Below are 17,373 nucleotides of genomic sequence, written 5' to 3' on the forward strand. Positions count from 1 at the left end.
ATACCAAAGCATTTTTGAAGCAATGTTCTGAAGTGTTGCATTTCAGTCTAGTCATCAGCTAAATATAATTTTATTGATCAGCTATGTTGTTTCACTGTAAATAAGGTTAAAGGAAAGGAGTGTCAGCATGATAAGCCTACCTCGCACAGAACAACTTCTCCATGGCATACTTTGAAATGAGGCACTATGGACATACTGTAGAACTACATTAACCTCACATGATTTCAAATAGACTTAGGCCTATCATCATCCTTTGCTTTTCACACTAAAACATCTTAGTAAAAATACATGTGCACACTCACACAGTACTGTATTGAAAGATCCCAAGACCCAACATAAACCATCGCAATAGAAGCTATGATTTTTAAAATGTTAAACAGTAATTAATCATCACTATTGAAAGTAACTGTCATCATCAAAAAGCTGTTTTGGAAGAAAATATTGACCTACTACATGGATATAGAACATTCAGGAAATCTTAAAAATACCATGGTATCTGCCAAATGAACATGTGTAGAAAAAAGTGAAAAATCAAGCAATGAAGAACATTGATTTATAGAATAAAGGAAATGTTTACAGAAATCATCAACAATCTGTTTTACAAATATACAAGTCTATTCGCTGTGACTGGATACTGCGCTGTACTCAGAACAATAAGCCTACCCTTCATGACAAGCATAATGCAGCACTCAACAGAACTGTCATTTACTGGCATTGCCAAAGACAAAAGTGCATGTTAAGTGTCTTACTGGCAGTATGGAGGTAAAAAAACAAGAAATCACAAGAATCCATCTGTAAAGAAAATTGACAGCTACAAATGGGTTCAATTGAAATGTTAATCAAGCACAGGCAGTCGTTAGTAGATTTCTTCCAGAATCCATTAAAGGTGCTATAAGCGATGCAGGGTAACGTCAGTTCTGTTGACGTTCAAACAACAAAGAGCTAGCTCGCTACTCCCTCCCCCTCCCTCCCGTGCAATTGAAACTCCCAAACGCGCATCTCGTCGGTGATTTGCTGGAACAGTTTGTTATGTTTTTATGGTCAAGGTTTGCCCAGGTTGTTTTGTGGCTGTTTTGGGAGCCTATAGGCTCTCCACGGAGACTGCGGTTTTTTTTTACAGTGTATTCGTGGCACAGGCAGCTAGCGGATGGTGAGGTGATGTTAGCTTTATGTGACAAAAATGTTTTAGCTTATGTCCCGTTCGATTTGTCTTTTAGCGAACTCGTAGCTCGTCAGTGTCATGTCATACGAGCTGTTTGCGTTCTGTTTGTCAACCAGCTGTGTGTGTTAGCATTTGGCTATTGTTAGCAGTTGTTACTAGCCAGTTTGTAACAAAGCATTACTGTGTTTTACCCAAATAAACGTCATAACATCAGCGACAGATAGAGGTTGGACACTGTTATTTCTACAACTGATTTAATGTGACACAAATCCAACAGAACTGCTAATAAACAGTAGCCTAGAAATCTAGACGAACCCTAGCGGCAGCAAATTAAATTTGCTGCCAGGGCTAGTCTAGCAACTCTCCGTTGGCTTGTGAGCTCGAAAAATTTAACTTCTATCAGGCCAATCAAATCGTGTATAGAGTCGTTAGGCGGGCTTAACATAATGATTGATGGCAGAGTTGCAACGGTTTGGCTTGAATTCCCTGCTACTTGAAAACAAAGAAGATGGATGTTGCTGTTGGCGAACAGTGTGACACGAGTTAAGCTTTTTTTTAAGTTGGGAAAAGTTTGAACTAGCCAACTAGCTCCGCTGGTGGGAAAATGTATACTCATAGCGCTGTCCTATTGCGTGCAGAGGGAATTTGAAAGACAACCGATTATCCCGCCCCTCGGACTGAGCGCTGCGAACGGTGAGTGCCCAGACCCTACATTTTAATGTGGGTCTGGCTCGTCAGGCTAAATAAACAGAGCATATAAGGCTCAATATCAAACTCATAGTAATCTGGGCTAGACCGAGTTGACGAGTCGTGTTTGGACTTCAGAGGGCGTTTCCTTTGCAAGTTTGAACCGAAAACAGCTCGGAAAACCACTTGAAAAGACAAATAGAACGAAACCACGTTACATCGCTTATGGCACCTTTAACATCAATCAATCTCTTTTTCTTCAGATCTTAACTCTTGACAATTTCTCGAGAATGATGTAACATATTACTCATAGTTTTATCAGTTTTACTTCACTCTGAAGGCTGTGGCTCACATCACAACGTTCTCCATCACTCATCACACATCCTTTACTGCTAAAGAGTTAAGAAGTGGGAAGTCCTCCCACCGCTGGTGTCGAGTCCCGTCCATTCCAGCAGTCTCGTCACACTCACTGAAGATGTGCTCCTCGTCTTTCCCCTGGGCGGCTACATTCTCGTAAGGCCTCACACAGCCAAAGGGAGTGGGGCTCGGGGGCTCCTCCTCCAGCAGGGGCTGAGTGGACTCAGAGCGAAGATAGGCTGGGGGAGGGGGCTGGCTCTGGTAAGGCCCCGAGAAAACCAGCGTGGCGTACGGGACAGGCTCACTGGTGCTGTCCGAGCCGAAGGGGCTGGGGGGTTGGCTGGAGCCACAGGAGTACAGGTCGGAGTCCCTCTCGTGGCGCAGCCAGTGGTCCTTGTTTGTCTGGACGAGTTTGTCCACCTCTTTATCAGTCAAGTCGACAACGCTAAAATGGGAGAGAAATACCAACACAGGTTCCATAGAGTCCCTCTGGGGTGGACAATCCTGTAAGATAAAAGTTTTTGTCATTATACAAACTATGATAATAGGCCTACATGGGTCACACTTAAAATAACATAGAAGAATTCATATTTATCACCTGACGGGTCATGGGTTATGCTCCCATATGATCAACAACAAGTGCAATATCAAGTCTTTTTGGAAATGCACTGGCAATGTAAGTGACTTTATTCTCCATATTATACTGTAAGTCCTTGTAGCATCAAAATTACTTTTTTTACAAGTCTTTATTTCAAGGTAAAAGGACTGCATTGTGTTACATTAAGACTACTTTGGAAATTAGAAGTCCTCTCAATTTAGTTAGAAACAGACACAACAACCACATACTGCATGTGTCAGCCAGAGTTTGTGTGATTAGTTGAGGCAAGTTCACACAATCATTTTGCTGTATAATAACTTTTGTTAGGTATTTTCTTAGGAAGTAGCTGAACAGATATGGTACCGATGCTGATTGATCTGTTCTGGTCAGGCATCAGGCACACTAATTGCTGTGTCATAAATAGAGTAAGTTATGAAATTAAGGGTCAAATTTGTTTGCCATATACTCTCACCTGTAGTAATTCAGTTGTGCTCCATTTCCTGATGCTGCTGTTGGCTGGGTCTGGAATTTTAGGCCACAAGAACCTCTTCAGCCTTTAACAAAGGACCAATAGTTTTGAGCAGATAGATTAGTTTTATGAAAAAAAGAAGAAAATGACACTTTTTAAACACAATTTAAACATAGGGATTCCATATCAAAATAATTATGCCTAACTAATGTTAATATGGTGGTCCCAAATTAAATCCCAAATCCAGTACCAAAGACAGCACTGATTGTTGATACCAAGTCTGTGAATACTACTATGTAGTTATAACAACATTAGTTGGAGTCTAACCATTCATGCTTTGTTAAAGTGGTCAGCAAGATGATGATGAAGACCAGAGTTATCCCAACACATGTAGGGATGCCAATCAGAACGATTCCCAATGCATCTGTAAAATGATCAAGACACAACACATACTTTCATACTTTAACAAAACACCCTTCATTAGTTAATCAAGTGAGGTACACAAAGGAGTTTCTACTTCAAGCATAACTTGGAACTAGAATAAGTAAACTCACCCACTGAACCTGTCTGAAGGGTCTCAACGGATCCGTTCAAACTACCACCAGAAGTGCGGACCATGAGGAGGGCTTTGTACCTTGTATGGGGCTTGAGGTCTCTCAGGACTACACGTCTTTCTGTGGCTTCTCTCATCTCTGTTAAAGATGTAGGCAGTTAAGAGCAGCGATCTTAACAGCACTTCAATGTAAACAAATGAACGTGAAAGTCATTGTCATGTTATAGTTATAAATTACTCCATCTGGTATCACTGTGAACACAGGTAAAAGCCAAAGTGAGTGTTGCGGTTAATACCCATATTGCCGTCCTCGTCCTCATAATAAACACGGTAGCCTTGAATGATGCCATTTTTTTTGCTCACTGGAATGTCATCCCAGGAAAGCTCAGTATGGGAATCCGAGATGACAAGGAACTTTATTGTGGGAGCTATGGAAGGGGCTGATTGCACACACACACACACACACACACACACACACACACACACACACACACACACACACACACACACGAGTAAGAAGGAATGAAGATACAAAAAAACATCCATTCTTTTAATGTGGTGTGTTCCCAAAAACATACTTCTCTCCACCAGAGGGTGCTATTGCTCTAGAAACCAACTGTATTATCTTCTAATAGCAATGTTTTGCCCTTTTGTCCTTGGAGTAGTACAAGTCTAGAGTTTAGGGTCAATTAAATGTCTTACACCAACCTTTCTGCTTGGAATAGGCCACTTCAGTGCAGGGAGGACCCACACCCTCCTCATACTTTGGGTACACAGAGATATTATAAGGTATGTACGGCTCAATGCCATCTGATCGGAAAACAAAAAGGGATGCTTATTGGATTAGCACCTCGAGCATGGTTGTGTTTAAGCCAATGCTATAGATTAGCACTTTGTAGTATGCTGTGTTTTATCATGTACCTGCCAATAAGGCGCTGGATTGATTTCTGTCCAACAGATGAAAGGAGATGAAAGAGGAGTTCGAGTCGTGCTGCTGCCTGCACTCTAAGACATAGCCAATAGGAGAGGAGTCGGGTGGGCTGCCCCAATGCACAAGTAGGGCTGAATCACCATCTGGTCGGACACTCAAGGAACAGGCCTGCTTAAGGGCTGGATGGATGAAAGAAAAAAACACATTTGTGGGTTATGTACTTGTACACTCAAAAGCACTTACACTTTATGCCCAAGCATGGGTTACAGCTCGTACTCCTTGTGCTTTGAAAAGGGGTAATTTATGTAGTTGCACAAAATGGTGCTGTGCATGGGCAAACAGTGGCAATTCTGGTTTACTCAGGAGTGCTTGAGAAAACACAAGTATAGATCATCGCCATTAAAATGACAAGGGTGTTGTTAAGTTTCCATTCAAAATCTTTGTCCTTGTCCAGGAACCATGCGTTCTCAGTGAGCTTGGTTGTAATACAAAAACACATTCTGGCCTTTTCATGCAATAAACAGCAGCCATGCTATTGGCCAGCTCTTCCTGCTGAAAATACAGTTCCGACCTGCTCTGAAAAGTACCAGCGTGTCTCTGTTCCATGCTGAAGTGTTGGTCCTAAGGGAAATCCTCAAAGGATGGTTGGCCTTGATGACTCTCAAATACCTATTTTGGAATACACAGGGACTTCAGTGGGTCTGGATTTCCCGACAGCATTCACCGCTTTTAGGTACACTTTTTGGGCTGCCTTGGATATCTTGAAGGTGCAGTGGTTTCCCTGTGTGAAACACCTCCTTGCTGACGTCTTTTTCAGGGAGACAACGTAGGACACATTCTTGCCATTGGCTCGGAACTGCTTGGAGGGCTAGGACAAAAAAAAAAAAAGATGATAATTCTGATGATAAGAAATGTCTAAAAGAAATGGTCTGCTGATCCTTTACATGGGAAATGCACTAGTTTCATAATAATGCAATTCCTGTCAGGTTAAAGAATGGGAAATAAGGAATAAGGGTTGAAACAAGAATAAAAACAGAGCAAAGCAGGGTATTCAAATTCCATTATATGTCTAGATAAAAAATATTTGCTATCTTACTGAGGCATCCATCTGCAGTCTTTAACTTGGGGAACACACACACACACACTCATACACCCCCCCACACAAACACACACACACATACCCCCCCCCCCCTCCCCCCACACACACACAAACACACACACACACTCACACATACTCCCCTCACACACACACAGACACACAAGAAACATACATAAACTATCTTGCCATGGTTTTGTTCTAGTCTAGTTATAGTGTCTCCTGGGTCCTCACCTTCCAGACCAGTTCTGCGGTGTTGTAGTGTTGACCCGGTGTCACCTTCAGCCAGGTGTCCAGATATCCTGTAGGAGCTGCCATAAACAGTAGGATTTACACACACATACACACACGTTCTCTGCCCTAAACTCATTATGTTAACCACACATGAAACTGATGTGTGACTGATGTGTGTTGCATTAAAGCACATCTCCCTACATGTAAGCACCTGTCGCTTACTGACAGTTGTTATTAAATGATAAGCTAGAATCCCTTGAGGAGAATTTGAAAAAGTCAGTCATGAGTAGATTTGTCAGAGCTCATGTCAAGTCAACGATAACCACATCAAGCTTACTCATGATAGAAACCACTTCAGCCTTTGTTGAGCAAATTGCTGCAAATTGAAATAGTAATTCAGAGGAGTCGTCAACAGCTGGCACTGAAGCCCTTATGTTCCAAGATCTCAAGCAACTTCACAGGAATCGGAAACGGTTCAGAAAACGAAAACTGGAAACGAACACTTTTTCAATGAACGTAACTAAAAACAGGAACAAAACCAATTTCACTTGTTCCGGGCTGAGAACGCTATTTTCAATTTTGGATAACCGGTTAATAACGGTATTTATCGTTCCGATTAACCTTTCTTTGGATATTATTCAAAAGTCTGTGGAAAGTCACTTGCCCACACAGTGTTCCCCAGACCCCTTAAATGATGAATATAGTCAGATTTTATGAATCAGTGTCTCCCCTGTATAATAGGCTAGACCTACTAGTTGATCAAAAGGATTTTCATATCCAGCACTATCTAACTGCCTTCTCCACACCACACATGGGTTAAGCTATTACAGGGCTTAGGCTATCAGACATTTTTGAAGATTGAATATAATATAGACTTATTGCCTAATTTTTAAATCTCACCCTACACCTGAATTCAGGCACAGTTTTTTTAACAGTTATAGCCTTGATATCTAAGTGTGCTTTGATATAAGCTTTAAGGCTGCTGGGCAAAAAAAGCCTATACATGGATTTCTATGCAACGTCACGAAAACATGCGTGCACAACTAAGAGGCAAGCAGCATAGAACAGCATAGAGCAATGTTTTTCATGAAAAGAATAAAATTAGTTTTTGTGCTGAAAACTGCACCAATTCGAAATCACGATGGTTAGAGAATGGTTAAATATGTTCAACGGAATGCATGTCTTCGTCAAAAATGACAAAATACAATGTTATATTAATAATGCAAATGAACGGCAAACTTTGAAATATAGTCTGAAATTACCGTAAATGTTATTATGACCGCCGCGCAGCTGACTTTTGTCCAGGCTCGGACTGGTAATCTGTACAACCGGGCAAATGCCCGGTGGGCCGGTCCACATGTGGGCCGGTGACCTCCGGGATTTTTTTTTTTTTAAAGTTATTTAGCCTATTTGCGGCTTGTTAAAAACCTTTTGAGTGTTTAACCTAATTCCAGCGCACTTGATCCATGGTCCCTTTGTTGGCCACTTGGGATTACTGCTAAGCATTATCTGCATTTTTGTAATCTTGTTGCAGCTTCTGATGGCTTAATTTTGTGTTTTTGATAATTGATAACTTCTATTTTTCCTCTCCAGGCTTACACTTGCTCACGTTCAAATGGTGACTGTTGAAGAGTTAGACCATGAGTATCATATGCTAGAGCTACTTGTTCGTAGGCAGGAGTTAATGTTGCAAGCCAGGAAGCGCGAGTTGGCTACTCAGCTTGAGAGCGCTAGGTTGCAACTGGCTGCGAAACAACAGGGTGTCGAGATTCCAATCGCTACACAAGTCCCATTTGATGTTGTGGCTAATGTTAAGCTTGTCCCTCCATTTCAGGTCCCCAGAGTCTCATTAATTCTGGAGAATGATATCATTGGAGGTAATGTTTGGGAAGAGTCAGTTGAGGCACCTGAAGTCATGTCTATGCCACCTTCCTCTGCTTTAGCGGAGTGCACAGAGATTCCCTGAAATGCTTCCCTCCTCTGGTGCCTTAACTCGTGCCGTATCCCAGAAAAGGGACGAAAAATTCGCCCGTTGTCTTTGATGACATACAGGATACGTTTCTTGCTTTAAATTCCGGTCAGCTGGAATTTCTTGACTCCTCTGCTGCTGCCAAGAGTTTGGTGTCTGCAGGTAACATTGAGAGAACTCAACAGTTAGCTGCAAACCCCAGAGTGCCAATAGCAATAGCGAAATTGGCATTGCAAAAACCTGGTGAATCTAACACTTCACCCATTCAGTCTTCGAATGGCTCACTCCGTCTTGTGTCATCGCCTCAAGTTGTCCAGGAGTCCACTTGCCTTGGGCCTCTGGCCATTTTCAAAGATACCCTAGTGGGTGAGTCGCATCCCTGCAATGTGCTGCACCACGTAGGTGAGATTAGGTCAAGACTCTACACTGCACGATCGCGAAGAAACACCTTGGTGGGGTCCAAACAAAAATTAAATAGTGGGATGAGGCCAACGCTACACCTCGTGTATTTGACCCAGGTGGCAAAATGTTCATTTGTCTTGTCTGTCTTGTCTTACCTGTTTGATTAATCTATTTCAGTTTCAAAGTGTAAGTATTTAACTTTAGTCGTATGTGTATTGTGCACTTTTCCTTATTGACTTTGGTATTATACTGCCAGACTGTTTCTTCTTAGTTATGGAGACTAGAGTCACCATTTTGGCGGGAGGGTGTTACGCCCCCCGAAGTTCCTTATGATTTAATGTTATGATTTTTGGCACACCGTACTAGCTGTGAGTGGTAGGGGTGCTGTTACCTGCCATTTTCTATGTTTGCTCCCTAATCAGGTGATCCAATTAGCCAGGATGCGGTGCACCTGGCCAGCCTCTTCAAAAGGCACATTCTGGACCTGGTCTGGAGAGCATTTTCTGTGTTTTTCCTGCTGGTTGCTACCACCTCGTCTCCAGTTTTTCAACGCTTTTGAGCATTTTTGCTGGTTTTCGAGCCTGCTTTTTGCCCTTTTTAGGGAATATAAATAAATACCCCTTTTGAGCCTTAACCCAGTTCTCCAATTTTATGTTGTGGTTTTCCTGTGGGGAACCATAACACTAGTCCTACACTAAAAGCTTTACTTTTAGTGAATATTTTCATTGAAGCCCCTTTTTAGTCATGGACTAGGCTTATTCTTTGTCTGGGAAAATAACCCTTAGTCACTTAGTTCTTCAGTCACTAACTGGCACCAATGGCTCTCTTGGAAAACCACAGGCCAGATGTCATGGTGGTGATGGAGTGTGTGGGCACCTTTCTCCAGTGTGGTCCCTCTGGCCTGGTTGCTCCATTCGCTCCAGGGGCTGCTCTGTTGGTATCGGACCCTCATCTGGGCCTGGTACTCTGTCCCATGCAGCAGATCACACTGCACCACATTTCGTTTGTTCCTTTTCCGGACCATAGCCTAGAGTAGCAGAACCACACAAGGCCTCAGTACACCCCCAGATACAATACACCCTCTGGGTTTTTACCTGGATTCACTCATCTTGAGATCAAAGTAGTTTTCAGTCTGAATAAATTTCACAGGCGAGTTCTACATTACTACTATAGTTCTTTTGTCATCTTTACATTAATCCCTTTTGTTAGATGAATTATCCAAACTTGTCGACATACATAAAAAAAAAACTGACTTGGTCCTCCACATTACACATCACTAACCTTAGCATTAAACCTAATTAATCCCAAGTACATTTTTGTACAAGAATATACTTTAATTTATTAATTAAATGAGACAACACAGCTGCCCGTGTTTAACAATGTAGAAAAGGAGGCAGAGAGCATGATGGGAAACTGACATTTTGATCAAGGCAATGAAGTTTACAATCTTTGTTAACTGTCATCATGCTAGATGAAACTCAGACCTTTTCTTCATCTGTTACTGTGTTGTCCACTGGTTTCAAATGTAGCTCGATATCCAGTTTTGACATCACCCAGGCCTGATCGTCACTGAGACTCCAGCTGTGTGTTAAGCAGCCATATTTGCCTGGTTCGGGCTTCACTCTCTTAATCCTCGGCATGTCTAGCTTTGCTAAACAGTAAAGAAGCATTTGAGTTAAATGCCTGTTGTGAGTCATTGATGGCAATTATAAAGTAATGAGGTAATTTGAAATACAAAAAGTATAAGGCATTTTTATCCAAAGTGACGTATCAATGGATAAGGATTGAAGCCCTGAACAACTGTATTTGAAGCAGCAATGATAACCACAGCACCATCCTTCCCAGAGTAATCACAATAATGTAAAGAAACTAATAGGGCATTGTAATGTCATTGTAATTATAGCATTCTGATCTTTACTTTAGGACAGAGCAAATTTGAGATCACCTTTCTAGTCTGGCCTTACCTTTCTCCATAGGTATGAATGTTAGGGGCTGTGAGGTGGCCTGGCCCAAAGAATTCTGCACCTTCACAAACACCTGCATCTCACTATATAACAGGAACTCCGTTCGTGGAATGCTTATGTGGTTCACTCCAGGTGGGATGGAATAATTCGTCATCTGCAGACTTTGGGCAAATAAAGTTACATAAAAACTTAAAATGAGGTGGAAGAATGACATAAGATGTTCACTAATTTCTTTCCAGTTCACAGGTTAACCTTAAGGAGTACAGTCACTCACAAAGCAGGCCAGTATTACAATATACATAAATTACCATGTCAAGGCAAATGACTGAACCTTTCGACACAGCTCTGACATGAAAAGGAAAAGCTGTACACTCCAAGAGGATAATTTGTTAACATTACCTTCTCATGTTAACAAGGTGAAAGGAATAGTTGGTGGGAATGAGTGTGTCAGATCCGGGAGTCCAGCTGCAGTGCAGTGTTTCTGGTTTGGTGAGATTCGTTTGGCAGCTCAGGTTCTGGGGACATGATGGCGGGACTACACAGATAAATAAAAGTCAGTATAAGCAGTTTTTGGGTAGTATGTTTTTTAGTATCACCCTTGGCTGGTACCAGCTGACTTTACAACAGATTTGAGTCCATGAAAAAAAACTTACATGAATGAAGGTAGCATTTTCTTATTAATACTAGTGAAGGTCATATGACCAACTCTGAAGCATTTTCTGAAATGCATCAGGTAAATGGGCACTTTTTGCGGCGTTTTAATGTAAACGGTTTGATTAAAAAAAATCCAAATAAGGTCTTACACCCTGCTCTGATCACCAGTCCTGCCACCACCTGGCAGCCCCCTTGGCATATGTAGCAGGTGAGAAGTCTGCTGGGCTCGGAGAAGTTGCTGATGAATATCTGAGAGGCCCGCCTGCTAGCGTTTGCAGTGATTGTGCCCTGGACCAACTCGTTGTTGTGATGCCATCTCACATCAAACTCGGTGTCTTTGGCCAGGGGACAGTCCTCGGTGATGAGGCAAGAGGCAGACACCGCGGAGCCAAACTGCACGAGTGGTGTTGCAGTGTGAATCTCAGCACAGGACGGCCCTTCTCCATCTACAGAGAGAGAGAGAGCGAGATAGATAGATAGAGAGAGAGAGAGAGAGAATGTTTTGATTCCTGAAGGACATGTAGGACACTGTGACACTGTAAAGTGGTATGTCACTAGGTGAAATATGCATGAATATGGCAAATACTTAAATGGACAACTCTACAACTCAGAGCCAATTTACGCCTGATAGGGTACATTACGGTACTTCATGAAACTCAGGATTGCATTGCTTTTGCTCGTAAAATTGACCTCCTCTTACGACATCTTTGGAGACTATGGCATCATCTGGGGGTTGTGAAACATTGACCAACAGTACTTAGGTGATCACTATCTGTAGTTTTATGCTACTTTTACAGATTTATGTTTTCATTGTTCCACTTTTATTCATATAGTTTTCTGTTTCATTTACCTATTTCTGTTTATTTATCTCCAAATTATCTGTGTTTATAAGCCTCATGACATTTATCTTATCCTTATGTTAAGCCAGTGAAGCAGTGTAGTAGCAGGGAGCCTGCACAGCATTGTCATTTGAACTGCCAGCCCTATACAATATTATTTATTCCATTTAGCTTCTAATGAACAATAAAACTCTTCCCCTTACCCACACCGTGTCCCTTCAGTTGAGCGAGGACCAGCAAAGCAAAAGCTGATGACCAGGGGTAAGCCGTCATGTCTTAGTCTTCTGACAACTCTGAATAGAGGAAAAAGCTTAATTAAGCTTTGGATTTGTTGATTTAAGAATTAAACCGTTAAAGGACATTTTAATCAGTAGTTACCAGAACAACGTTTTCAATGCACATCATTAGAATTCAATTTACATGTTGTTAAAGAAATATTTGTTTAAAGAAAGAAAACAGAAAACAAAGACCATTTTGCACAAAAGGACATTTTTCTTCAGATGGTTGGTCAGAGATAAGCAGCCGCCTTCTGCAATCACTGGGTACTTACACTGAGGCAAACAAAAGGAGAAACATGAAGGTTTCACACCAAATCATCAAGCAGACAATCCCTTTCTCTTCCCAAATCCTTGAATTAGCTAGTTCCAGAACACTGACAGCTAATGCTGCTCACTCACTGTCAAAGCCTGGCCATCCCAGCATGATGGAGTCCATCTGCAGGGAGTGAGACATGGGGCTGGTGTTAAAGTTCGGTTCAAATCTCCCTGTCATATGAGACTCGTCTGCTTCAAGTGTGGTGCACTTGTGGCTTTGGGTGCACCGTTGCTTCCCATTCTGGAAAGTACATGCAAACTGACACAGGAACAACCCAGTGATTGCAAAACCCTGCAGAACCCCCCCCAACACACACACACACACACACACACGCACGTGTACACACACACACACACACACACACACACCTCAGCCACCTGCCCCCATCAGAACAGAACCAGGAGACGAACTGACTGAGAGCGCAGTTACAAACTGACTCTGCAACCGATGTTGACAGGATCAGAATGGAACCCAGTCTGGAACCCAGTCCAGTCTTTATGCTTTAAATTGAGTTCTGTCAAAGTTTAGTGTCAAGTTTATTACACGTAAACACAAATTGAAATATTAGTCATCTCAACTCAAGTCAAAGCATGAAAAAAAAAACTGGGTTATGTTGAGTTGTGCTAATCCTGTTTTATAGAGCAGATTCTCTCCCCGTGTGGTTGATATGTGGCCTATGGGGAGAAACATGCCTGGAGTCACGACCACGAATTCAGACGGGATTATTCACACATCTTGCTTAAGTTTCTAACACTCTTGTGTTTAGTCACAGGGACTGAATCATGAAGAAATATGCTGTGAGACAAAAAGCTGTTTTGATGTCAGATTTCAAAACATGGCAAATGCTTGTTCAGTGTCATTGGTTCCCCATATCTGACCAAAATAATAATACACAGCACTGTGATTCTGTAGCCTACCTCAGCCAGGTGGACTGATCCTCTGGAAACAGAAGGAATGTAGAATTTGTCTCTTTTAATTGAAAAACAAGCTTTATATGGTGTCTTGTCTTCAGATACTTTAGATTTTACAACTTGATAGATAGATAAATAGATAGATAGATACTTTATTAATCCCCAAGGGGAAATTCACCATTGTATTTATGGTATGAGTATTTAACACTATAAATAGATAGGGGGAAACAATTTAATATGTGATTTTCTTTACTGGATGAAAGCCATATTAAATGCTTCCATGCTGGTGACTACATCGTGCCCTGCAAACTCCTGTGAGGAGGAATGTAAATCAGAATATTTATATGAGTGAAACATCAACAGCAAACTTATTTTTAATATCCTGCCTCTCGCTACCTGTTACAGCGCATTATAGGGTGAATTCTAAATCATCAACCTTTTACTTTCCACACATTCATTTTGACAGTAGGCAAGTGAGTGAGCAAAAAAAATGCTCAAGATGGATGGTATTGAAGCAACTCCATTCTGGCCTTATCAGGGACTGGCATAAAGGCCTCGGCATACGCTGCTACTGCCTTTCAGCAATTCTTCCTCACGCTGGGGCTAATTGCCTGCAGCTTCTAAGTGTGCCTCGCTGCCTGTCGCAGGGAGAGCAGTTATTATATTTGCAGAGATTTCTTTGTGACCGGCAGGCATGTTGCTCCAGCATCGTGATTGAACATGCTTGTGAGCACAAACGAGTGTGCAGATTTGTCATTTTCCATTAAGGGACCTCGATCTAATCCCCCCTTCTCTGCCCCTTCCTATCCATCCTTTCCATTCTGTTCCTGAGTAGTTGCAGACCAAAAATTAAAAAAAAGAGAATATTAATGGCAGGATATTTTTAAAGGCCTAAATTGCTACTCATTTTGGAGGAGAACTCCGAACCACATTTGCCTCCTTAGAGTGCTACACTGACCAATCAGGCTCAGCTATAGAAGAAGCATCACATGCAATATGCTTCCGTAAGGCCTCAGCCGAGAATCTTTTTCGACTGACCCTGAATGTGTTGGACAGAAAGATTAAGGGTTTTCTTGATCGAAAACGCCATTCACAGGTCATGAAGGAGATAATCCTATATATCCATATATATGCTGAGTATATATGGAATTGGAAACAGAGTGCTGACAATTGTGCCCACTGATGATGTGTATCTGATGCCTTGGCTTGTAGCTGCATTTTATAATGTATGACAGGCAGTATGGGAGTATAGTAGCTTATAGCTTACTTAGTAGAGTTATCATCAGTATTTTTATTTTCCATTAGACCAGTATGATTAGGTTGAATGAAATGCTGTTAAAGTGATACCTAGGTTTAATAAGCAAACATCCAATGTTTGTGACTAGACATTAGCAGCCTAGTTATAACTACTTATGACTACATTTGGAATTGCCAACATGGGCAAGGCTACTAGTAACAGTTACCTTGTAACTGCCAATACTGCTGGTGCCACCTGATAGATCTGCCGGTAGTCGACAGTCGTCAGTTCACACCAACAACTTTCAGATAGCTGTTTAGGGTTGACAGTCATGAAACATTGCTAGTTTTCATGTACAACTTGGTATGACTTGTTATGGTGATTTCTTATGTCTTATTTTAGTGACCTCACCTTTTCCCCTCCCTAGATGCCATGGTGTTGCAATGCTCCGTTTTTTTCTTTTCTGTTCTCCTCCTTGATGTGCTAATCCATGGTTTCAGGAAACACCGTGAGGCCACTTCCTCCTCCTCTCTCTTACTTTCATGTCTCAACTTCCAAAAAGCTTTTTTGGTGCTGTCCTTTTTTGTGTCTTTTTGTTGATTGGAATAACCTGGCCATACATTTGAATATGGTGTGTGTCTTAAATTATGTGACATACCTGTCAAACTTGTACAGTAGGCTACAGTAGGCCTGTGTAAAGGAATAGTTGTTGTGAAAGGTAACTATAACATCCTAGAGGCACTTTATAGCAAGTATCTAATCTTTGTATGATATTATCTAACTGTTTCTTGAACTTGAAAAAAATTATCAGGCTTTCTCACAAAGAGCAAACCATTCTCATTAGCCTTTCACATACAGTTGAGCTCAAGTTATTAACCCATGCTAAAGTTGACTAAAAAGAGAAATAAAAAATAATTTTTTGAAAATTTATCTTAACTAATGTATCGTAAATAAATAAATGTTCTTTGTAAATAAATAAATGTTCTTTGTAAATAAATAAATGTTCTACAGGGGGCATACATGTAAGTATTCACACCCCTATGTTAAATTCCCATAGAGGCAGGCAGATTTTTATTTGTAAAGGCCAGTTATCACCCTTCACCATATCTCACAATTGACATGGGGTACTTTCCATAAGATCATCTCTCAATGCAAATCAAACCAGCTATTAGGCTAAATGAAATAAAACCATGCCAATATCTAGGTATGGTGAAGGGTATGTGATGATGTGAGGTTATTTTAATTCCAAAGGCCAAGGGAACTTTATCAGGATGTGTAGTACCCTGGATCCATAAAATAATTGGCCTTTAAAAATAAAAATCTGGCATATTGCAAAAAAAGTTTGTTGTTAATAAAAAAAGTTCATTATAACTGAAAAAAAAACACTTAGAGGCATTAATGTTCTATACTGAGATCAATTAATCCACACTGACAACAGCCTAGTAATGAGCACAGAACACAATCATTATGTACGAACACAAATTCTATCAAATAAGTAAAAATAGCAAATCCAAACAAATGTCATTACACAGATCTCCAAAAATCAGGCACTAACACGTAAAATGATTAGAAAGTAGAAAGAAAGAAACATGCCTGTGGCCCCAGCACTGATATACAGCCAATGCTGCCATTTCTCTCTTTCTCTCTCTCTCTCTCTCTCAGTCAGAGAGTCCAGGCAGATACAATCACAGTATGAAAGGCTTTGTAAGCGGGCTTGATGGGGAGATAAAGGAAAGCAATCACAGAACGAGACTCACCACAAACAGTGCCAGGGCTCGACTGCACGCTCATCGTCTCGGAGGGGAGATGAGCTTGGGGAGAAAGAGAGAGAGGCCGAGTGGATGAATGAAGCTCAGACGCGGAGGCCGTTTGTGTTCCAGTGAGTGCTCGGCTTCTTTGTTTGCGTTTAGACGGCTGAAGCTTCTCAGCTTCTGTGCGTCAACTAAAGGAGATCACATGACATAATATGGGAAGACAAAAGCTGAGGGTTGTTTTGTACCAACCTCTGCTCCTGCTTTTGCAACTACCCAAGCCAATTCCTCTTTTTCTCTGATTCTGTTTGAGGCTTTACATAACAACATACCCTAACACTGAGGTTTCTTTAGCCTCAAAGACCGGAATATTTATGTCTAAAATCATTGAGTTTTGAAATTATGTCCACTCAAGGTAAAAACTGCATCCAGGGATGGCCTTAGGGACATTACACACAGTATATGTGAACACACACACACACACAGGCACCGCACACACACACGCACACACACACACACACACACACACACACACACACACACACACACACACACACACACACACACACACACACACACACACACAGCAAATTTACTGAATTTCACACTAGCAAGGCTTCTATGGTGTCTGCTGTGGTGTGAGAGGAGAACCAATGGGTTGCGCAAAACTAAAGGAAATGGTACCCACAACGCGACACACCCTGATTCCAAGCATGATCCTTTGAGGGGAATCTGGAAGAGTATGAAGTATGAAGGAGTATGAAGGCGGTTCCCCTTTTCCCACGGCAGTGGGAAACCTCACATTGCTTTAGATATTGAAACTGTCCCAGTTTTGATCAGATATTTACTGAATTTGCTTCATTAGCTCATCAAATAACTATAATTTTGCATGCAAGGTTTATTTCAAAGTGAGTGAGAGCGAGTGCACACGCACATGCCCACGCACACTCCCACGCACACTCCCA

At 41.5% G+C, this 17,373-nt stretch overlaps 1 protein-coding gene across 3 annotated transcripts; it reads right to left on the minus strand.

Moving 5' to 3' along the window:
- Window positions 1-539: 539 nt before the first annotated feature.
- Window positions 540-16,601, minus strand: csf3r (colony stimulating factor 3 receptor). Of its 3 annotated transcripts, none has more exons than XM_076280491.1 (17): window positions 16,415-16,601; window positions 12,593-12,629; window positions 12,119-12,208; window positions 11,226-11,522; window positions 10,822-10,957; window positions 10,423-10,583; window positions 9,943-10,109; window positions 9,335-9,485; window positions 6,088-6,164; window positions 5,427-5,625; window positions 4,748-4,936; window positions 4,535-4,636; window positions 4,123-4,266; window positions 3,828-3,965; window positions 3,601-3,697; window positions 3,277-3,358; window positions 540-2,710 (listed from the first exon to the last, which is right to left on the minus strand). In XM_076280491.1, the coding sequence occupies exons 3-17, from the start codon at window positions 12,186-12,188 to the stop codon at window positions 2,225-2,227; spliced, it is 2,496 nt and encodes an 831-aa protein (XP_076136606.1). In that variant the 5' UTR covers window positions 12,189-12,208; window positions 12,593-12,629; window positions 16,415-16,601; the 3' UTR covers window positions 540-2,224. The 3 variants fall into 3 exon arrangements, with proteins under 3 accessions (XP_076136606.1, XP_076136605.1, XP_076136608.1); XM_076280490.1 differs by having other exon boundaries at window positions 12,466-12,629; XM_076280493.1 differs by lacking the exon at window positions 12,593-12,629.
- Window positions 16,602-17,373: the final 772 nt, after the last annotated feature.

The sequence above is a fragment of the Alosa pseudoharengus genome, unplaced genomic scaffold, assembly GCF_046254945.1.
Source record: "Alosa pseudoharengus isolate Yale_2024_CS ecotype anadromous, Long Island Sound unplaced genomic scaffold, YU_APseudo_1.1 YU_APseudo_1.1_scf_12, whole genome shotgun sequence".
In the NCBI taxonomy this organism is placed as follows: domain Eukaryota; kingdom Metazoa; phylum Chordata; class Actinopteri; order Clupeiformes; family Clupeidae; genus Alosa; species Alosa pseudoharengus.

Bases quoted from the DNA above. Each gene is read 5' to 3' on its own strand.
- csf3r (XM_076280493.1), bottom strand. From the start codon at position 12,188: ATGACGGCTTACCCCTGGTCATCAGCTTTTGCTTTGCTGGTCCTCGCT. The intron at 6,165-9,334 runs GTGCCCACACAC...TGTTTATGGCAG, and splicing joins AGGGACCACACTGGAGAAAG to CTCCTACAGGATATCTGGAC. The intron at 5,626-6,087 runs GTGAGGACCCAG...TTTTTGTCCTAG, and splicing joins CCGCAGAACTGGTCTGGAAG to CCCTCCAAGCAGTTCCGAGC.